Source organism: Akebia trifoliata, chromosome 5, assembly GCF_017979445.1.
Source record: "Akebia trifoliata isolate Shusen 1 chromosome 5, ASM1797944v1, whole genome shotgun sequence".
Taxonomy (NCBI): domain Eukaryota; kingdom Viridiplantae; phylum Streptophyta; class Magnoliopsida; order Ranunculales; family Lardizabalaceae; genus Akebia; species Akebia trifoliata.
Window position 1 is genome coordinate 3,515,164 of NC_141379.1, and position 24,087 is coordinate 3,539,250.

A 24,087-nucleotide genomic window follows, 5' to 3' on the forward strand; every position below is an offset into this window, starting at 1 on the left:
GTGATACCCTACAATTCACACATACCAAGTAAGTCGAGATAAATTCATGTGAGGGTTGAAATCAAGACCTCTCTCTTTTTAGTGGGAGACCTTGGCCATTACACCCGACATTCGTTGTTTAACTTAAATAGATAGTATTCCTATACATATATATTATAATAAAATATCAATAGTAGTGATAACCTGGATATAATAGTAATACGAAACTAGAACAAACTTTAACTTTGTTATAACTAATTGGAGGTGATTAATGTCACAGCAATATTGGTGATATTGGTCAAGCTATATAAATAAAGTAAAACATACAATCAAATTGTGCATAATACACGATAAAAATTAATAATTAATGAAGCTATGGGCCACAGGGATGGAGCAAGGAATTTGTCTATATGGGGGCAAGTGATAAATCTACACCTCCCGTTCAATAGCCAACGCATTGTCTTATATGGGTTAGAAGATTCAGAATGGTATGCCTTTTTTTAGTGCAGATGATCTCTATGGTGAGGCAATTATCATCACAACAAATCAACATGATCTGAAACTTCTAATCCCATCAAAAGTGGTTTACAAATTAACTATAAAATCTTGCAATCCACAATTCATGAACTTGTAAACTACTTTTGATGAGATTATAAGTTTCAGAATGGGCTAATTTTTTGTGAGAATGACCTTCTCAACCTTTGCAAAAAACTCAACTCATTTCAAATCTTTTAACCCAGCTAGGACAAAATGTTGACTCCTTAAGTGTTGGTTGTTGAACACACACACACACACACACACATATATATATACACACACGTCTGTGTGTGTGTGTGTGTGTGTAACGTCCTAAGCCCACAATAGTATAATATTATCCGCTTTAGTCCGAAGTCTGTACGACTTTAAAATGCATTATACTATGTAAGGTATGACTTGTCCTTGTGAATCAATATTTGAACGTTTTCATGTCTGATGTGAGACTGATCACACTCATCCCTACCATCCCACCTTATCACATGACGACTCTATTTCAACCCTTCAATCTCAGCAACCTTTTCACTAACAGCACACTAGCGATGCTAGTAGAAAACAAAAACTTGAGGAAAGGGATACCCGTGAGATAGGTAGAACCGGCAAAAAGGACAATATTGTGGGTAGGGCTCAATTCACTTTGTAATCCTGACACAAAGCATTTTTAAAGTAGTGCGGACTTCGACTCAAAATGAACAATATTGTATTATTGTGGGTCTAAGGGTGTTATAATTTGTGTGTGTAATTAATATTTGAATAATGTTGAAGTAACTCAGACTAAAACCTTATATCATACTTCTTGACGTGAAAATATATGTTTTTCATCAAGATACGAGTGAAAAACATCTATGATTCATATCCACTTTCACGTCAAGAAGTGCGATATGAGGTTCCAGCTTGAGGTCACTCCAACACGATTCTTAATATTCTAATGACATTCTACACCATAAGATATTTTTGAATTTGATGTTGAATCGTTCTAAATTGACCTTAGATGTTGCACTCAAGATTGAGTTGACGTGGCGGTGTACAAACAACCATATGTCATTTTTCTCAAGATACAAAGGAAAAAAATATGGTAATCTTTACACAGCCATGTTAATGCAGTATTGAGTGTAGTATCCAAGGAAGTCAGTTCAACATTTTTCTTTGATTTTCAAACATTATCATTCCCGTTCACATTCCCTTTCTCACTCTGATACTTACAACGACCAATTTGCTAAGATTTGATGGACCATGTTAATCATATAACATTGTTAGACATTATTGTGTCCAATGACTGTTTAGGAGAAGCATGAAGTATTTTCCAAAAATTGAAAAGAAAAAAATAAAGCCAACCAACAATAATTTGTTAATAGGAACATGTGCCACAAGTTTTTAGCACTTTAAACCCTTTTTTTTATTTTATGTCCAACGCTCTATAATTATTCAAGCATTATGAGTTTATGTTAGGAGAAAAAATGGTTTTTATTTTTCATTGTGGAATCAGGGAAACTTTCGCTTAAAGTATCCTCTCAATGCATACACAACACATATGGTCATACTTCATAGTTCATATGCAATATTATTTATCTATATGCTGACGAAAATAACAGTCTAAACCCTTCCCAATTTTAGTTTCCTTCCTTTAACTTCCTACTTTTTAAAAATGGTTATTTTAGAAACACCCACTATTAAATTGGTGATACTAGGTTTACCTCCATGCAAAAAATGCAAGATTAGGTTTCCCCCCACTTATCTGGAAGTCAATGTTGTTTATTTATTTTATTTTTTAAAATTTTATGTTTTAACAATGTAATTTTGATTCAGTAGTATGAGCATTTTAAGAACATTTTGAAAAAAAAATAAAAATTTCACCATTAAATCATCAAGAAAAAACAACTTTGACTGACAGTCAAGAGGATAACCCTAATATTGCATTTTGCAAGGGGGTAACCTTAGGATCACCAATTTTGACAGGGGTATTTCTAAATTACACTTTAAAATTCCTTTGGAAAAACTAGAATACTCCTGTTAGTATTATACCTATCATACAACCAATTTATTTCTTTTATAAAGATCATTCTATGAGTGGGGCAAAGGATTTGATATAACGATATATGCATAATGATGAAACGAGTTACTATAATTACAATACTACCATTGTCGCAATTTTTATTTTGTTGGGTATATGAAGAGAAGTATGGGATGATTGGACCATACATACGCAATTCCTAGTGGCCGACAGGATTCTTGATGTTTGATAACTTCTGCACAACTTGATCAAAAACATATTAAACTACAGTCTTAAATACGCTGTCTCGCAACTTCTACCCAATAAAATTGCATTGTGGGAGGTGGGTCCCACTATAAACAATACTTTTGGGATCAACTTGGTGGAATTTTGATTGCACGCAAGAACACATGTTAGGGAGAGGAATTTTGCTATAATAATAATAATATAAAAATAAAAAAAAGTCAATCCCAAATGACCAATCACCAATCACATGAATTCTATTGGGGGTAATTTTTTAAATTTGAGATGCTTAAACATGATTTGTTTGATTGATCGATTCGAGATTCTGTAAAATCATAAATTAAATTTAAATGAAAACTATTTTATCCAGATCATGAGTCAGCATATTCGGAGAATAATGATCTGAACCATCTTATTTCGAGACAATTTGGCTTTAATGAAGAGCACTTGGAAGACTTTATTTTTCATAGAAAAACATGCAATCGCTAAGATCACATCATAGATGTGCAGTTAATTAAGTTATGGTTATTATACTTGCAGCAGTTAACAAGTTGGTAGTACATGTTGTACCAAATCATCCTTGTGATATCTCAAAAACAATGCAATATATATTCTCATGCCATCAAGTTCTTGGTCGGCCTTTTAGAAAAGTAAAATAGTTTGTTTTGCTTCTTGCATCACGTTTAATACTCGAAATGGAAGTTGTTTGTTTAATCAAAACGTGGTTGACATTAATAACCTTATTAGTTCTTATTGATAATCTAATTTCAAAATAAGCCAATACATTTTTTTGGTCATTGGGACCATTTTATAAGTTAGGGTGTTGCTCATTGAATCGATTAAAACTCACAAATTTTAATAAAGTAAACATTGTTTAATAAATTGTGCCTTGGAAAATAAAATCATGCTTTTGCTATTACAATGAGAAAAAGCCTATATTTAATATCTCATGGTCGTTGAATTTTTCATTGTCAATTTTTTTTTTATGATCTAAAATCGTCGAATTAATGGAGGATGAGATAAATTTGACGAGTCTAAGTCGTCAAATATGGAGAATCTATCAAAATTTCCACGACCTTGGGCCGTCGAAATTCAATTTCGAAAATTCATGGGTTTTTATCTGTCATATTTTCCAATTTTCACGTAGAGTATGCTTTATAACTTAGTTATATTTTCAGTTATTTCATATCTATATTTTTGTTGCAGTTTTTGCATTATTACTATAACTTGACTAGCACTACCAATATTATTATATTATTAAATTATTCATTACATCCAATCCAATAAAAGAAAACAATTCTTGATCAATATTATTATTTGTTAGTAATTAAATATTCAATATTTTCTTTAATAGTTAAGACTTCTAATCTGAAGGTCATAGAATATTTTTGTAATTAGAGTAATATTTAAAATTTTCATTATTTCTTGATTATTATGTTTTAATTGCATAACTAACTTGTAGAGGATAAAAGTTGTAATGAATATGAGGCGAGCAAATGCCCCATATCCAAAGCAAAGTAGGGGTCGAGTAAGACCCTGAAAAGGTGGTATCCAAATCAGCCATGCAACCCAGTCCTGCTCGATCGTAGGGCTGTATTAGAATTCTCTAATGGTAAAACATGATAGACTTGGCAGGTCTGAACTCCAAAGATCAAGAAAAGATCTCAAGATTCAGGGAATCAAGAAAGGAATGATCTTGTTTCAATTATGATTCTATAGATCATATAATCTCCTATAACCTGATCTTAAAGCAGGAAGAGTAGAATCATGATCTCATATTCGAGAGCTATCCTAAAAAATGAGTTAAGAACGAAAGAGAAGGGTTCCTCTTCTCCCTCCAATCGAGTAGAAGCAATAGAGGGATCCTTCATCTTCTTCTTCTTCTTTTATGAGACCTAACTTGATCATTGGAGGAATTTTGATAGGTACCACACCAGTATTCGCAGGTAGACAGGACTAGGAGTGATCAATCAGGACTGAGTTGATAAAGGTAACTCGGAATCACTTCTACGTCACTAATATATATTTTATTTTCAATAACATATATTGATTAATATTTTTTGTATAAAAAAATCAAAATATATTAAAATTTACTTATTTACATAGAATAAATTTTGAGAACGAAAGTAGCATTTCTAACAATATAATTATTCTAAATTGATTTCCTTCAACACTACACTCAACACCATGGAGACATTGTAGTGTGCAGAGAATCATAAATTTTTTTTTTTTCTCAATATACAAAGTGCAAAATTTATGGTTCGCTGCACATAATCTTTTCCTTAACAATATCCAATCATGGAAGAACTACTTCAAGTGGGCCGACCTGCAACATTCATACATTTATTTAAAGATGCCATGTGTCACATTAGTTAAAATCAAGATTTTTCCATATCAAGATAAAATTCTCTTAGAAATGACCCCATTATTGGTTGTAGGTTATGATGCACATGTAATGGGCTTTTGGTAATAATGTACTTGTGGGACATGTATGATTCTGTTGAATAATAAATGAAAAAAAGTCCTTATTCTTACAATTATTAAATTCTTGTTTTTCCAATAATGTTGAGACTTTGAATTGACCTTAGGTCTCCAATGGAAATCTACATAGAATTTAAATGTAAGTCTGTGACGATTTATATTTGATATTTTAATATATTTAGAGATTTGGGCATCCAACGGATACCATCTTGTGCTCATTGTGTCACTGTAAGGAAATTAGTCTCCACTGGTTCTAACATTTTCACCTTTTCTCTTGACTGATTGATTGACGGGAAAACTGAAAAGGATGGTTCAGCCTGGAAAGAGATTTTGTTTTTCGAGTTCTTACTATTTCTTTTTTTTTTTTCTTTTTTTTTCTGGACAAATAATGGACCTTTTTTTACATAGAATTACAATAAAAGCAGTATGGTGGTGTCTACTGCCTACCCAAAAGTTTTAAGTTGCCACGTGTTAAAGTCTTATTAAATGAACCTACGATGAGAAAAAGTACTTTAAAATCCATTATTAAAATTTTATTTAATTCAAATATACCCCTCCAGATTTGATGAATATTTGAAATACCCACGTGATTTTAAAACCATGATATGCTTCTTAGATCACAACATAGGGGAGGAGACAAGTGGAAGTTTGGCTACTAGCATACCACTACTACTACTTCACTGTTGCCTATTGATATTAAGTGTAAGTAAAAGGTGCCATGTGCAAAAGCATATGTATTAAATGATTTATTTATAATTTAAAATATTAATTTAAATATTTTTGAAGATTATATAATAAAAATATTTGTTTTATTTTAAAAAAAATTTCTAATAATCCGACTCTCTTTTTATGTGTGCTTCCTTCACAGAATTGTATAAAATCATAAAGATTTATTCTTGTATATTCCGAAATAAAGGATCTATGATTTTATAAATTGAGCAGACAAAGAACGTACAAAAAAGAGAATCAGATTATCATGACTCTTTTGAAAACAAACCAACGAGATTATGGGGTTGTGAGTTGCAATTTTATTGATTTTTTACTTAAAATGACCTTAACTTTATTAAATTTAGACGTAAAGGTGGGGGTATTTATGAGATCCAATTAAATTGATAGTGGAGCCAACTAGTACACCAAAGATGTTCCTTTGGGCTTAGTTAGAATCACCGCATGAAGGTTGTAGCGTGTTGGGATGTATCTTGGTAACTCTAATATAATGAAGTTTTGTCAAGATCAAAGATTTTATAGGTTTATCGAATTGGTATTCGCAAAAAACGAACATCCACCTCATTCGTACATTGAATATACATATAATAATAGAAAACTGTTGAAGTTATTAATTCTAAGATATAAGGGGGTTGAGGACGAAAAAATCTTTAGCATTGCCTATTCGATTTACCATTTAATATCACGACCCCCCTAGGGATAGAGGTAGGTCAGCCTAACTGTGATTAAGGTTGTTGTACATGACCCCATAAGAATGAAAAAAAAAACGACGTCTCCTTAATTGGATTCACTTGTTTTATTATTCTTATTCATCATTCCTATGACTTCACACTCACACTATTTGATTCAGAAAATGTACTATATTAATATAATGAGTTGGGTTGGAGTAGTGACATTGAAATTGACATTGTTTCACATGTTGGTGTGCACATAACCATAGATATTTCTCATTTGTATCTTGATGAAAAGCATTTATGGTTCTATACACACACATCCATGTCAGCAATGTGTGAAATGATATCAATTTCAATGTTACTTCAACATTTTCCAAACATAATATAGAGCAAGCATTGATTTGTTGCATAACAATGTAGGAAATGCTAGTGTTTTCAATCTCTACCTATAAATTTTGTCTTCCCAAAACCAATCATTGGAGAAAAACGTATACCCCCTCACCTTCAACCTTATGATTTTAACAACTTCAAATTCAATTTTTGAAGAAGCAGTAGAAGGTAATGAAATTTTTTAGTACGAAAATCAAGGGTTTTCTACAAAAGGAAAAAAGGCGAGGTTGAAAATATAGGTGTATCTCAAATATTCATCAAAACATGGACGATGTGTATTTAAATCACTTGAAAATGTGTATCAGCTTTATTTTCAATATCCAGTAAAAATATAAAACAAATCATAAGTCATCCTAATAAATTTGTTTTGGGTATGAAGATTTTTACTTTTACTGATAAAAAGTGATCGAGAGTGTTACCCTATATCTTATGGTAAAATGATCTCATCATTGCTCGTGGATGTAAGCAATCTTGTTGAATCTCATAAATTTTTAATTGAGTTTCTCTGTTGTTTTTTTATTTACATTTTTCTGATTATCAATTTTTTTTTCACGCCCAATTTTCTACAAAATAATTTTTCAAGTAGTGTACATATATTGTTAAAGGTAGATATTACTTGATCATAATCATTATCATTATCATCAAGCATCAGGATTGTCAACATGAAGTCTATTTTGCTACTCAACTCTATTTTGAGAAATTCATCTAAAATAAGGCCAATGCAAACTAAAATTTGATCATAACATGACTTATTATTATCATCTAATCTTACATTTTAATGGATCCTTAAGCTCAAACTTTCTTGGCAAATTGCTTTGCATACAAATCTTCTACGTTATGCTTTTTTGCGAAGGCAATTGTTTGTGCAAGTGAAAGGGGAGATTGAAACCACTTCCTCAAAAGATGCCCTAGTGGATCTCGAAGCATGGAGCTTTAAGCGATCTCAATCATTTTAATACCACAAATGAAGGAATGTCTATAATAATAAAACCCTTACATTAAATAAACTCCTTGGCAACTCGGGCCTTTATAAGCTCCTCAAGAAGGAACGGTAGGTCATGTGTTCAAAACCCCATGAAACAATGAATTCCTTGGGGCCACCTTCTAGGTCTGGTTGACTCTCAACTCAACTAGTTGCACGAAGGACTTTCCAAAGGGGTGGTGTGTGTAATGGATTAGTGTCACCCAAAGGGTGGGGATACTCACGATAAACAAAAATGAAAAAATAGAAAATAAAAAATAAAACCCTTACATTAAGTAAAAATGGTATATAAGCTTTAATAAATAGCTATCGATAAACCCTAAGAATGGTAGATCCTCCAAACACACTTCATCTTCACGTTTTGGCAGAGATTAGAAGGAAGTGAGATTTGAGGATGAGACGTTACCAAGTTCTACAGAGGGCATGGGGAGAATTTGAAGAGTCTATCACTATCAAACCTTCTCTTCATCTTTAAGGGTTTTTATTTATTTATTTATAAATACTATAAATTTATTGGTAAATATCTTATTACAAGTTCCAAATCAAAATTTGCTTATTTATCAAAAAAAATCAAACTTTGCCACCTTTTCATTATATACAAACACCCCGCGGATCTTAACAATAAAATTGTTTATTTTGATTGTTAGGTTAGAACACAGACTACATTATTTATAATCTAAAACTGCATTTGATTCTCAACCAAGATTTATTCAATGGTTAACAATTTTCTTTTGAAGAATCTGGATTGCAACCATAGTGACCAAAGTTTTGGATTTGACAATTATCTTGGTTGCATCTCCTATTTAGTCAACTCCATTTCATCATTTGGAAGATTAGCCCGAAAAAATTGAACCCCTATCATCCAAACATTCTAATTTGGAGGAGTTGCAAACCCCACATTGAAGTGTCAGCATCACGACTCCGCACCTCTAATTCCACTAGTGCCACACAATCACATCGTGACCTAACTCAACCTTGCCCAAACCGATCGAATTGCTCATGCCATCATATGGTGATTGATGCCGACATTTTAGGTTGGGTACCTTATGATGACTCCAGTTCCATGGATAATCGTAATTTATTTCGAGAATTGTTTCTTATTCTCATCGCTTCGAATCCCTCCATTCATTCTCTTAAATAGGCCCTTAGTCTACTTTTTTTTTTTTCAAAAAAATAATAATTTTATCTTAATTTGACTTTCTTTCTTTCTTTTGAGGAAATCCTGGAAAGCAAAGTAGTAATTAACATAATCTCCTCCATTTCCTTTGACTCAAACAATCCTATTAATGGTCTAAACTCTTGATTTTAAAAGTTAAAGTTTGCACTAATTGAATCTTCAATTGGTAAATTTTTTTATTTTTGGACAAAGCATAATTGGTAAATGGTCAACAATAAAGTTTATGCCAGGTGGAGATAATGTGCACCGAATAATGATCCAACGGTAGAGATTTGATCCAAACATCTAGTTTAAAAATGTAGTTTTAACTTTAAACATAGTGTTACATTAATTAATTAAAATCACTCAAACTATTACTGCCAGTAAAATAATATAATTATATTAGGTCAAATGAACCAGATTCTTCTCTTAGCAGTTTTTGTGGAAAGTATCCCTTTTTTTTTTTTTTCTATGTGCATTGGGAGAAAACAAATGGAACTATAATTAACTTAGAATGTATAGTAAATATTATTTTAAAGATGTTGCTAAGGTATAACATTCCCATTATGTATCTTTTGACCTAACTAACACCTAAGATATATAAGAGTCTTCAATGATTCTAATAAATAATGAATAATTTAACTAAAGGAACCACAGGCTTCCATTAGGGTTTTGATTTGTGTTGTCTCATTAAGGAAGTCAAAATAAAATAATATATGATCTTATTTAAAACATGGGCTACCATCGTGTGTCACTGACTCATGTTGACTAATACTTAAGGCTGTCGATGGAATGGATCATATACCTGAAATTTGACCCATTCAGATCCAATAATCATGATGCAAGATCAAAGATTTGGGTTTCCTTAATGACCCGATACGATTTTTTTGTTTTTGTTTTTGGTTATTGAGGGTATCTGAACTTATGTCCAACTAGTGGGACTGAGTGAGTCAGGGCCTAGACCAAGGCATATGGTCCTTCTTTTACGCATGTGCAACACCCGCACATCACACGCACCAAGTAAGTGAGGGTTTACCCTTGCGGGTGACCTCAAGAAGTCACTACTTTTATTGGGTATCAAACATATAACCTACGGATTTTCATCGCTTATTGGATTTGAAATTGCCATTGAACCAACCCCTCGGGGTTAGATCCAATAATTTTATCATATCAATTTTGGATCAACCATCTTCCGATCCAATAGTTTGTCTGAAATGTATAAACGATGTATATTTTTTATTTATGAAATATATATATATATATATATATTGGGAGCGGTTCGGCAGTCCTAAAGTTTGCCAAGTTAGGTGCCAAACATTTTTTGTAAATCACTTTTGATGGGGTTAGAAGTTTTGAAATAGGCTGATTTTTTGTGAGGATGATCTCTACGGTGAAGAGATCATCCTTACAAAAAAGCAGCTCATTTTGAAACTTCTAAACCTAGTTTACAAGTTGAAGAATCGTGGACCGTTCAATTTTTGTAAATCTCTTTTGATGGGGTTATAAATTTTGGAATAGGCTGATTTTTGGTGAGGATGATCTCCTCATCATAGAGATCATCCTCACAAAAAATCAGCTCATTCCAAAGCTTCTAACCCATATTTTGAAAAATATTTGGCATCAAACTTGGCAAACTTTAGGACTGCTGAACCATCCCTATATATATTATATTGGGGGGCCAATTAAGTAAGGTTTATTTGTGTTAGTGAAGTATAATACAATCATTCTCAATGGCCAACCATCAACTTCTTTTATTCCTTCTCGAAGTATGGTTGATATTCTATTTCACATCCACCTGACAAGTTTTGATCTTTGTTAACTATTAATCGATGGTCCAGGGTCCAGGACCATCTCACCTTTACCTTTTATAGCTTTAAACAACAATAATGAATCTGAAATAAGGATACGGGTTATTTCATCATACCGGTAGGGCTATTAATGGGCCGGGTTCTGGCCCAAACCAACCCCATCCACTTTAGATAAGTTTGGATAGTGATTCTAGGGCTGTTTAGTTATCATGTCGGGCCAGCCTCGGCCTTATTCACATTTAGGGATGGGCTTGGGTATAGGGAACTGGGCTTGTGAGCTAGCCCAATAACTTATATTTAAAAAATTATATAAGAAAATTCATGGGTTAGGCCCACAAAATACAAATATATATATATTTTATTAAGTTATCTTCAAAATTGCCATAGTTAGTATTTTAAACTCCTAAAGCACCCTTACAAAATGATAAAATATGATACAAAATTAGATTATCTATATTTAACATTTTAAAAATAATTATAAATTTTTTTTTATCATACATAAATTTTTTTTTTTTTTTTTTTAAATATATGTGCATTTGCAAATTCCATCCACTAGTATTTTTAAAATTTTATTTTAAACTAATTTTAAAAGCTTTAAAGTGTGGGTTGGGATTATAGACCTGTGAAAATTGAACTCCTATGTTCAGACACAAATTTTCAAGATTACAAATTCATTCTTATATCTCATATCTCTACCAAGATAGGATTTTTGGAAAAGTTAAGAAACACAGGATTTTTGATTAAAAATATGTTTGTAATATCTTATATAAAGAGGCGTGATAGCTCCATGCTCTTTCTAGGAGCGTGGTGCTATCACATCTCATTAAGAGTCTTTTGGTTAGCGGTCGAAAATGAGGGCATTTTAGACTATTACTAATAAAATCGTGATAATTTGATTATCCCATGTGGCAAACTCAATCGACTCTCTTGACAAGATAAATTTGTGAATCGTAGATTTGTACTCGTCAGGATACACAACTGCACTTCCCACCCCAAACTTGTCACATCACTTCAGGGGGTCGATTGAGTATGCCACGTCAGATTATCATGATTCTATTAATAATATATTAGAAAAAGGTCGAGGATGAGGGGTTATATTATTAGTTTCAAAACATGGGGGTATCTCAAATATTCACCAAACGTGGAGGGGTAAGGTCTAAATCACCAGAGTCCACGGACTCCAAAATGAAAGCAAGTGCGTGCAAAACTTTGACGAGGATGTTGGAGAGTGGACACGGAGTCACAGACAAAAGAAGGTTCTCTCACTCTCTCTCTCTCTCTGCGATCTTTGATAGGGTGTAAAACTTCGATACGTTCTCTATGTCTATTGTTTCCCGATTTCTGCTTTTACCTTCTTTAAAATTTTAAAGTTCAGTGTGTTTGATAAAATGCCAATAAGAAATGGGTTTGTTTGCTCTCATAACATATTTTTAAAGCTCATGGTGTTTGATAAAATGCCAATAAGAATAGAAATGGGTTAATATGAACTCACAACACATTTTCAAAGCTCAGAATGTTTGATTGATAGTGTAGCCAATAACATATCTTTCTTCTCTGGGTTTTGTAGTATTTGTTACTTACTTCATTTATTTCTATCTACCCATTTTATTATAATTAGATTGCATTACAATTTTATTGAAATTTGTATGTTTTAGGTCACGAGCTTCCAATCTGACCGTCATTTTGTGTTATATAATTTTCTTCTTTCTTGTTTTTCAAAAAATTATCTTTTTTTTAGTGGATTTCTACTTTCCTATCTAACCATTTTCTTATAATCAAGGTAGATAAGAGTTTAAGTTGGGCTTAGGTAGTAGTTCATTTAGGTTCAATGTTGTTACCATAGTAACCGAGTTTGGATTCAGCAATCAGTGGACATCGGGCAGCTTAATTAGCAGCTAGATTCCTAAACTACTAAATAACATTAGCCATATATCCTAAATATACTAAAATAAAGTATCCTAACAATGATGTTTTTAAGCAATAAAATAGGGGCATTACGGAGTTAGGGTTTCGATTGAATCAATTTCCTATTAATTTGGTGAATTAATTGGGCAACCCCCTAATCATTTAATTTTCCTAATTTTCAGAATTTTTTTTTGAAGAACTTTATGACAGTGGTTGATATGATATATGCTCAGGTTAGGTTCTAATTGTTATACTATGCGTTTACTATGTCTCTCCTATAACCATTAGAAATGGCGTTATAACAGATGTGTCTGTGCTCTGTTATGTTGCATGTAAAGATGCTCAATGATTGAATGATACTTTTAACATAATATGTATATGTGCCATACATTAAACAACCTTTACACATTATTTTTGGACCGTTATTGTGTTTCTAATATTATTGATTGATAGTTTTACATTCAGAATATTGTACATAATATTTAATAATCAAATATTAGAAAAAAGTAGTAAAAATGTAGATTCAGTCCTCACCATCAAAATGGCTGTTATACAAATGTGAATAATGACCATTTTCCCTGACTGTTTCTTCTTCTTCTTCTTACCACGCACAAGCTTTTCCAACTGACCAAGTTTATACCTCCCTTTCCTTATTTTAAAACTTGGATTATGTCTAGAGTCTCGCAAATTATCAATCACTAGAAGGTTGCATGTGCAAACACACATGTATCAGAAGGGCTTATTTGTAATATAAAATATTAACTAAAGGGGTTATTGAAGACTAGATTGTAAAATAGAATTTTTTTTTGTCATTTTGAAAACTAAGTGACATGATTATAGGGACGTGGGGATGTTATTTTCTTATTTTTGACCCAAATGACCTTGATTATAATTAGTTTAAATGTAAAGGTGGTGGTGTTTGTGAGATCCAAATTTTGGTGTGGAACCACTTCTACTCCACCTTGTCTCATTATAATTGTAAAGATAATGTTTAAGTGCTTTGAAATTCCTATGTTTGCGTGTTTTCTTTGCTTGCCAATAATTTAGGTATGGATGTTGCACATTACTACCTAGATGGCAATGTTGATGCAGTTGAATTCTGCCCACATGACTCATTCCACCATGTGCTAGCTGCTTCGACATACACTCTTGAAGAGGGCGATCATCCTAATCGGTATGGAAGCATATCACTTTTCTCTGTAAATGCTGACGTAGGCCAACTTGATTTGTTACATCATGTGAAGACAGCTGGCATCTTTGATATAAAATGGAACCCAGTTGGAGTTAATTTGGGTCCTATACTCGCTCAAGCTGACGCTGATGGCTACTTGAGACTTCACAGTTTAGAATGTTGTTCGAAGGAACCAGAAGTTGAAGGTACATCAGAGTATCTCAGTTCCTTATTGCATATATTTTTTTTATTGCAGGACTCTCAAATTAGATCAGACCTTGTAGTTTAAAATTCATGGTGTCAATTAAATTCCGATTTTAATAGTTGTTGATCAAATCATGATTTTTCCAAAAACTCGCGAAGTTTGTGAGAAAATAAATGATTTTTCAAAAAATCACGATTAGTTGCGATTTATTCGACAAAGTTTTGAAAAAAATCACAGATTATTTTTGTTTTTAGCATTTTTAAGTGTTATTTTGTCATTTAATATATGAAATACATTTTTTATACACAATTTTTTTAATTTGTCTGATGTTTTCCAAACTTTTTGCCAACTTCTGAAGCGTTCTTTTGCCAAATTATTCCTGAAACCCAACTTTGTTACTATAATGTAAGCTTGGGCATTTTGTGCCAGGAAAAGCTTCAGCTAGTATATTAAGGGAAGCCAATTTATTTTTAAAGAAACAAGATCTAGCTTTGATACTTGGGCATTTTGTGCCAAGAAAAGCTTCAGCTAGTACATTAAGGGAAACCAATTTATTTTTAAAGAAACAAGATCTAGCTTTGATACTTGCGAATTTTAAATACCGTCTGCGGATTTTTGTCTAATTGTAGGAGGACGTCTGCTAGCAGAAGTCAGTGAAGAAAAGGTCAGTTCTTCCATGTGTCTGTGCTTGGACTGGAACCCATCAGCCAAATCCATCTCAGTGGGGCTTTCGGATGGTTCTATATCTATTATCGATCTTAGAGAGGCCCAACTAAAGGTACAACAAACCTGGGAAGGACATGAGTTTGAGGTTTGGGCAACCTCCTTTGATACCCACCAACCACAACTGCTGTATACTGGCTCAGATGATTGTAAATTCAGTTGTTGGGATTTGCGGGAGAGTCCTTCGAAGTTGGCATTTCAAAATACAAAGACACATAAAATGGGTGTTTGTTGCATTGCAAAGAGTCCCACAGATCCTAATACACTACTCACTGGGAGCTATGATGAGCACCTCAGAGTATGGGATTTAAGGTCAATTTCAAAGCCCGTGAATGAGAGCTCAATTTGCTTAGGGGGAGGAGTGTGGAGAATCAAGCATCATCCCTCGGTACCTGGCTTGGTCTTGGCAGCTTGTATGCACAATGGGTTTGCAGTAGTGAGGATTAGAGGAGATAATGTTGAATTGTTGGAAACTTATGGGAAGCACAGCTCTCTGGCATATGGAGCGGATTGGCAGCGAGAAGGGTTATGTAAGGAAGGTGGAAGAAAAAGATCGGTAGTGGCTACTTGTTCATTTTATGATCGGCTTCTTCGAGTATGGATGCCCGAGAATGAGGTGGTTGCATGAGGTGGTTGGAGTTTGTCAAATTGTTGTTTGTTCTTCATTAGGTATGTCTTGCTATGCCACCACCTACATTATAGAAATGAAAAATGCTACCGACTATTTATCATTTTACGATTATATAGCAAACTTACCCAATATCTATTCTTGCTCTCCAAATCACTTGTCTTGTTTAACCCTTGCGACACTGCCAGGTAGGTTTATGTATGAGAACCACGATAACACGTCGGAATCTCTCTCCTTATTCCTTCTATTATTGCTATATATAAATGCATTTACAGCATTTGAGATCTAATTAGATCTTTAACCTAGTTGGTGAATATAAATCATATAAATAGTAGGTAAGGTCTGGGATTAAAATAAACAAAATTACAGATTGAGGTTATTTTGCATCTTAAAACAAAATAATTAAAAAAAACAAACCCAGAGAAACAAAGAAAAAGAAAAAACATAACCTGATGGTCTAATAGCTACAATTCACAATGATACGATGATGATCATTCGAAGGTGCCCATTTGCCAAGTTGGTAATGTTTGTATAAAATGTTTGTCTATCCGAAAAACAAAACTATAAAGATCATCAAACAATTTAATTAAATATGGTATACGGAAAACTGGTTTTTCCGATGATCACAGCTCCTTACCATTTCCCCTCTGCGAAGTTCTTAGATTTGGCTTAAGTTTCTCTTTTGATTCACAACCCCTCTGGTGTGCCAATATCCTTATTTGGTGTGAAAAAGATATTGTTGGCAATATAAGCTCCTCTCAAATATTCTTTGAAACACTAACCATTACTACTGCTATCAAAGTATAAGGGAGGGAATAAACAATTTCCACTATAATAACTTCAAAAGTTCAAACACCTGTTACAATTTAGAATTTTAAACAATTTACAGTTAGAAAACTGTTTAACTCAATAGCACTTAAATTTCCCTACCATCGTCGTAATCTGACCCCCACAACACTTTTCATCAAAATCAGGATAAAACTCAATAAAGTAGCAAAGATCTAGAAATACTCATAAAAAAAGGAAAAAAAATAAATAACAAATTATGCCTTTTCAAGGCTTTGCTCATATATATCTGATCAGGTTCTCCATGATCCTCTCCCAGACATTAAGAGAGAAGCATAAAGCAACTCATTCCATGTATCGGGTACTCCGGGCAAGCACCAATGACTGCAATCTTGAGATCTCTCTGCTGCAATCTGTTCTTCGACTGTATTGTATTGCTTTCTATAAATTGAAGGGTGTCCATCCTTCCTATAATCTGTAAGCTTACTGATGTTCATATAAACCACAGGTGTACTCATCTGTTGCAACACTTTCTCCAACGTTCTCATCTTCAGTGGGTACTTCCCTAAGTAAGTTTCATTGAATATAGGTTCGGTTTCTTTGTGACATTGCCCCCCTGAGTTCCATTGTCCACCACTGCATCCAAATGAAATAGATTTCTTTACTATGTAAATTCCATGGATAAAGAAGCAGTATGAGTTTATTTTTCGTGGTGAAATGAAGTATGAAGTATGAAGTTATGCAAAGTTTAACCGACTATGGTTAATGGGTGGAAAATTAGCAAGACCTGCCAATTTTTTTACTAGATTAGAAATATGTAATTTTTTACCATTTTGATTACACTTTAAAAAGAAAAAAAAATGGGAACTGAGATATCCAGGCCTCTTAGAGCACCTGACTAATCTTCAGATCACGTGCAATCCCTCCCCCACACGCACCAAGTAATTTCTGGGATAAAAAGGTTGTTTGGGTGGGAGTGGATCCTCTGTAGTTCTTTCTTCTTGTAGTTTCCTGTAGTATTCTTTCAATAGTGGTGAGCCCATGTTGAAAATTAAAATATAACACATCAGCCATGTAATGATCATGACTTAAAATCTGATTTGTTAAAAAAAATTAAAAGAAAAATATATTTTTCGACTTAATCTATGGCTTTGAAAATGAATGGTTAGTGAAGTCCAACGATCGTACAAATGGATTTTGATGTCTAACAGGAACAAAGTACTATATAGGACTCGCTCCATGTTTGAGTTAACTATAAAAACAATTCTCTTAAAAAGTAAAAAATATGAATTTTATAAAAAGTAAAAAAAAAAAAAAAAACTTTCTGAAGGGTATTTTCTCTCAAACTTACTTTCTCTCACAATTACTTCTTACGTTGTGTCCAACCGGGGCCTTAGTTGCATGGAAGATGCAACTATGTTTAAAATCAACAATATCATATGAAAGAAATATCCATTCCATCAAACTACTTTTGGACAATGCAAAAGAAATTCAAACCGGACCTTAAAATGGTCTAGAGATCAGCTGTATATAGTCATTCAAACCAGAAACCATTTTCGGTCCTTAATTGTGAAAAATTCCCTTGAGAGGAATGAAATACATCTTACCAGCAAAGATATTTCCAATTTATTACCTCTTCACTATTTTCGGCTGCAGTGATGGAGATAAGAACGGTTATCCCTGTTTCAAGACACCCGACTTGATTTCATTTATGGGGTGCCATAAAAAGTTTGGTGTGGCAAAATAAGGTTGCAAAAAAAGAGCTTGAAATATTCCAACTATAAGGGATCAGAAACATGAATCTTGTTCCACACTAAATTCTATATAGAACGCGAAATCTTCAAATCTTTCCTTAAAAACCTTAGCTTCACGCCCTTTAAAGCTTTTCAGCATGTAGGCTTCCTCTAATTGGTGTTGCCATTGGTCCTTGTTATGCCAAACCATCCTCAATCAACTCTCGTTTCCACAAAATATAAGGATTTAGTTATACGAGCGATCACATTCACAAATCCATTTGTTCAACTGATTTCTTATAGCGGGAATGTTATGTTTGCACCTTGTATCTTTTGGTGGTATTATATTGCTCGAAGAGATCTCATCATCACCTGTGGATATAGGCAATCTTGCAGAGCCACGTAAATTCTATGTTTTATTTCTTTTGATTTGCTTTTCTTTTTATTGGTATTGCAAACATTTGCGATACCAATACTAGCGGATTTTCATTGTGATTGTTTAGATTAGATACCATCATATAAGATCTATGAAATGAGGCATAGGGTGATATTCAGATTATGCAAATATTGCAATAGAATTGTAATTAAAATTGCAATTCTTTACCTGAAATGAGAAAGTGCATATCCTCTGAAGAAAACCTGAGTTTTGTTGACATTAATATTCTTATCGACCCATTTGGCCCAAGTAGTGAGAGCCTTTCGGAACGCTTCCAAGGCTGTCAGTTTCGGGTACACATGATCACCTTCCTGGTAATAGTTTTCTCTACAAAAATCAATTGTACACAAAGAGAAACCACAGATTACTGTCTCAGAAGACAAAAGGATGACAAATTGTAAAAAAAAAAAACCCAACATTTTAAAGGTTTTTTTTAGCTCTACTCTTTAAGGATTTTTGAATGTTTCAGCTTAACTTAGATGTCCAAAATGAGGCATCCGTAAGGCAAGTTTTTATTATTAAAACTAGAAGGTGGCATGCACATGTCTTTCAAGAGCTTATTTGTAATTTAAAATATTAACTAAAGGATGATTATGAAGATTACAAGGTAAAGAGGATATTTTAAAAGAGTCCTAATAATATGACTCGCCAGGTGGGATACTCAATCGACACCCTGACGTGAACAAGTTTGGGAACTGTAGTTCTATACTCCTTGGGATACACTTTCCATGGGGAAGTGCAATCGTGTATCCCAAGACGTGCAAATCTACAGTTCCCGAGCTTGTCACATCAGGGAGTTGATTGAGTATGCCACCTGGCAAATCATATTATCATGACTCATTTTAAAAACTAACCATCATGATTTTCGAGTGGGTGCTTGCAATTTTCTTTATTTTTGACAAAAATGACCTTCATTATATAAAGTTTTAATTGTAAGGTGGAGGCATTTTTGAAATCCAAATTTTGGTGTCCAAGAACTTCTACCCCACCTTCTCTCATTATAATGGTAAATATGTGGTACACTAACCCTTTAGAGGTTTTCTCATGAGTCCACCAATGGCCGGAATTGAAGACTATAATATCGGCTTCGCTGTACACCGTTGTTGCATGGTCCATCAAATCCAATCTAAGAGTCTCCACTGATCCATTTCCACCATTGAAAGATGATTCTCTAACAAGAAATGGAGTGGCCACAAAATCTATGGAACAGTTATAATCCTAAAACACATCAAAAGCATAAATAAATGAAAATAGAAAACAATTAGAGCTAAAAAAAAACAGAAAAGGAAAGAACTCCATAAATTATTGAAAATAGAACTTGAAAACTTGCCTCAAATCTGAAAGCGTAAACTCCTTTCTTCTTGAATTCTGTTTTTCCTGAGATCTCGTAAGCTTTCTTCTTGTTTGTAACACTATGGCGAAGTATGCACACAAGAGACTCCCACATATTCCTATTTAGAGAATCTCCCACAAATACCAGCCTCTTTCCTCTCAATTTCTCCAGAAAATCAGTTGCATTCAAGCTGTGAAAATGTCATTTCGGTACTTATGATCGAGTTAAGAAATGGTCATACAAAAATGGATAAAATAACCAGCATTACTCGACTTTAAAACTCAAATGTCCTAGTTTCTTCTTCATCACCATTATCAAAATAATTGAAACAACGGAACATCAAATATTTCTTTGACATAGTCATTCTCCTCATTAAAAATTGGGAACTTCTTTAATTTTACAAATTAAACAAAACCATTGAGTGCTCTTCGTGAAACAACGAAGCAACAAAGAGAACAAAAATCGCACACAACACAAAAATTTACGTGGTTTGGCAGTGTGCTTATGTCCATGGATCAGATTAAGAAAATTCACTATTTTCTTTCCTTGGTTTTACATCCCTAGGGATCTCTATTTATAAAATCGGAAATTCCTAAACGCGTATATATCTCTCTAAAAAATAGAAACCCCCACAAATAGAAAAAGAGTCGTGATAATATGACTCGTTAGGTGGCATACTCAATCGACTCCTTGAAATGACACGTTTGGGAACCGTAGATATGTATGCCCCGGGATACACAATTGCACTTCCCCATAAAAAAATTGTATCCCAAGGGAAACATGTATCTCAAGGTGTATAGATCTATGGTCCCCGAGCTTGTCCACGTCAGGAGTCGATTGAGTATGCCACCTGACGAGTCATATTATCAGGACTTAGAATAAAAATCTTTAAGAAAATATTACATCATTGCCTTTTTACAAGCCCTAAAAATTTTGGTTCAACGGCCCAGGCAAGTGGCACTGCCCCCACAACTCAGTGTACGGCTAACAGAATACAAGACATTTACGCACAACACTCTTCACTAATTTAATTGATCTAACCAAACTTAATCAAGTGTTCTATAGCAAATTTGATATTCAATTGTAAACCTCAATGTTTTCACTAACTTTCATAACCTATAGAACATGGTTTTAAAACTAATTTTGACTTCTCATTTTGTCATGAACAAGACTGAATCATCTCAGATGTGTTTTCGGATACGTTCGAGACGTCTCATTCAACAATGACAAAAATGAAGGTGGGATTTTAAATCACTTCCGATGCATTAACTTCTATATCCGTCTCATTGGTGGACAATACAAGTCTTCTCGGTCTCGGACGAGATTTAAATCCATGCTATAGAAACAAGGTGAGTGTACTTTAAAACCTCCAAAACAAATTAAATCATTTTCAGTAATTCTTCTAAACTACTAAAAGAACTAAAAGTATGATCATACCTGGGAATGTCACACTCATTTGGCTGCCATCTCCATTTCACAAAATCATCGTCGGGCCTCCCGTTACGTTGACAATCGAAATCTTTATCAATGTAAGGACAAGAACCAGCAGGATAATATGGCTTTCCTTCGTCCCTCACCCATCGGCCGTCAAAAATATCACATTTTGCAGAATAATTTCCAGGACTTTTCACAAGTCCATAATGACTAGAAATTGGATATTTATCTTTCTTTGCTAAATTCTCTTGATGGGTTTTTTCTGAAACACTCTCTTCCTTACCAAAAGATCTCACACTCACTCCATTATCCGAAAAGTTCACATTTTTAACTTCACATGACAAATTCCCTTGATGGGTTTTCTCACCAACATCAATACTTTCATTTTTCCCTTCATGGGGTTTCTCTATAAAATATTCTCCACCATTAGAACCCAAAAAGCTACTATTTTTACCCTTCTCTGAGAGATTCCCTTGAAGGGTTTTCTCTTGAAAACTTTGTTCTTCATTCCTCTGCAACTCTGGTAAAGAAGAAACATCACTACTTGAAAGAGAAAAATGCCATGAAACAAAAGAAGATTTATCATCATTGCTATTGAATCCTTGAAACATTGTGTACAAGAGAGATCTCTTAAATGGGTAATTAAGAAAAACCACTGTGAGAAGAAGCACTGAAACTCCAACGCCAAAACCAAAACTAGAATTAACCTTTCTCTTTGAAGAAGATCGAGTGTAAAATAACTGTTCTGGAAGTCCAAGATTTCTTAGAAGCTTTTTCCATTCCATAATGGAAAAAAAAAATTCACAAACTGAGAACACTAAAACCCCACTAAATCTATCAAAGTTTTGTTAAATTTAAAGGAAGAAATAGAGAGTGATTTCGGAGATTCCAAAGGTGGGGAGGTCATCACAAAGAAGTGTTTTTTTTGTTTTAATTTCGAAGAAAGCCAGAAGAGGGAAAACAGGAAGGAAAAGAGTTTTAAATAAACTGAATAACTGATAGTTTGTTATGAGAGATTCTATTAAATATTCGATAAGTATAAGATATGATTTGGTGTATCAGGTTGCATTGTTAGATTTGAAGCCGCCTGGCCGGAGCCGGATTAAATTTTGGAGGAACTGACACGTGGATTTTTAAAGCTCTATACGTTTTTTTTTTAATATTTGGGATACCTTCGTGTTTTTCAAAATTGATGACATATACCCCTTGACCTTGGTCTATTATCATAGAATTAATGGATAAAGACCTCAACGCCCTCATCATGTCATCCACGACATCGTCAACGTATCCAAGATTGATTGACAGGTTAAAGATGACTGATTTTGAGAAGAAAAATCAAAGATTTCAAAAAACAATTTCATAGGTTGATAAGAGAAGAACAAGGTCAAGGAATGTGTCATCAAATTCTTCAAGTTGAAGATGACTGGTTTTGCAAAGGAAAATCCATTATTATTTTTTTGTCAATTTTTATTAGTTGATAAGAAAATATCAAGGTTAAGGGCATGTCATCAAATTAAAAATAAATAAGAGTAATGATTCTGACGCCCCTGCCTACATACATCCCATACAACGACTGATGTGGCATGGATAGAACCTATATCTTTTTCATTGGAATACACAACTACACATATTTATGGAGATGTGCAGATGTGTATCTTAAGGAAAATCCTATGGTAGAACCCATGCCACATCAAGGGGCGTCAGAAAATCACGACTCAATGAATAATGCACACACCCCTTGACGTGGCATGTGCTAGAACCATAGATATTTTTTCTTTGAAAATAGAATAATGATTTTCTGACACTCCTTAACGTAGCATAGTCTGGAACCATAGATTCGTTTTCTCATGATACACAATCACACATATTTATGAGGATGTATAGTTGTATATCCCAAGAGAAAAATTTATGGTTCTAGGCCATGCCACATTAGGGGGTGTGTGTCATAGGGAAGCGATCCTCTATAACACACGATTTCTGTAGCACCCTGTAGCACAAATCCAACGGATGCGAGAGATTAACCTTAGAAAAATGTTAACACATCTCACCCTCTTTTGATCATGATATGGTGGTGGTTCATGGGATGTCTTAGAAAACTATGCATGTCAGCTGCTGGATCTACGCCATTCAACAGCTAAATCTTGTTTTAGGGAGAGAAAAAACGGGCCAGTTGGATCCCATTGTTGGCTTTAAAATTTTTGAGATATTTTCAAATACCTCCCTCCATTTCTTTTATTAAAATTAAAACCCTCTCTCTTCTATCTCAAATCTAATATAATCTTTGTCTTTTCTCTCAAGAGTCATTTCTCTCAATCAGATTCAAAAACCTTTCTCTCTCACAAGTATTTCTAACATGCAATGTTATAAGAACATTCAAAAACCCTCACAGCTGCATGTGTAGCCAACCTATCGTTTCAACAAATGTTCCTTGATACAGGGTACCTTGTATTTACGTCAACAAAATGTGTGCCAATGATTAAAAATGAACTTAGGAAAGGGTTTGCTTCCTCTGGTCTCATCATAATGTTTTTTATTTTTATTTTTATGATCCACAGGATAATGTTCAAAACTAGTTGATCCAATTTGAACTGCACCTTACAACTGCAACCTTCGTCGTTGCAATCTTTGGGGTGGTGGTAGGGGTCTTTGAGATGAACCAATTTGCTTCTTAATTAACACGAATGCTTGTTTTTTACGATGCTAAAATCTCATTCAGTAAAATAGTTCAATTTCTATCTTTTAATGATGCTCTTGTGTCAATATAAAGACT

At 33.7% G+C, this 24,087-nt stretch overlaps 2 protein-coding genes across 7 annotated transcripts; one reads left to right on the forward strand and one right to left on the reverse strand.

The window, feature by feature from the left end:
• The first annotated feature begins 12,037 nt into the window (after positions 1–12,037).
• On the forward strand, positions 12,038–16,989 carry LOC147401046 (Transducin/WD40 repeat-like superfamily protein). Of its 6 annotated transcripts, none has more exons than XM_086442158.1 (4): positions 12,038–12,259; positions 13,916–14,245; positions 14,874–15,636; positions 16,701–16,989. In XM_086442158.1, exons 2-3 carry the CDS (start codon positions 13,918–13,920, stop codon positions 15,593–15,595), a joined length of 1,050 nt encoding a protein of 349 aa, XP_086298284.1. In that variant the 5' UTR covers positions 12,038–12,259; positions 13,916–13,917; the 3' UTR covers positions 15,596–15,636; positions 16,701–16,989. The 6 variants fall into 6 exon arrangements, with proteins under 6 accessions (XP_086298284.1, XP_086298282.1, XP_086298283.1 ...); XM_086442156.1 differs by having other exon boundaries at positions 12,039–12,219; XM_086442157.1 differs by lacking the exon at positions 12,038–12,259 and adding an exon at positions 12,285–13,101.
• Positions 16,666–22,277, reverse strand: LOC147401047 (protein trichome birefringence-like 2). The gene is made up of 5 exons (XM_086442161.1): positions 21,321–22,277; positions 19,881–20,073; positions 19,578–19,768; positions 18,719–18,877; positions 16,666–17,017 (listed from the first exon to the last, which is right to left on the reverse strand). Exons 1-5 carry the CDS (start codon positions 22,100–22,102, stop codon positions 16,675–16,677), a joined length of 1,668 nt encoding a protein of 555 aa, XP_086298287.1. The 5' UTR covers positions 22,103–22,277; the 3' UTR covers positions 16,666–16,674.
• Positions 22,278–24,087: the final 1,810 nt, after the last annotated feature.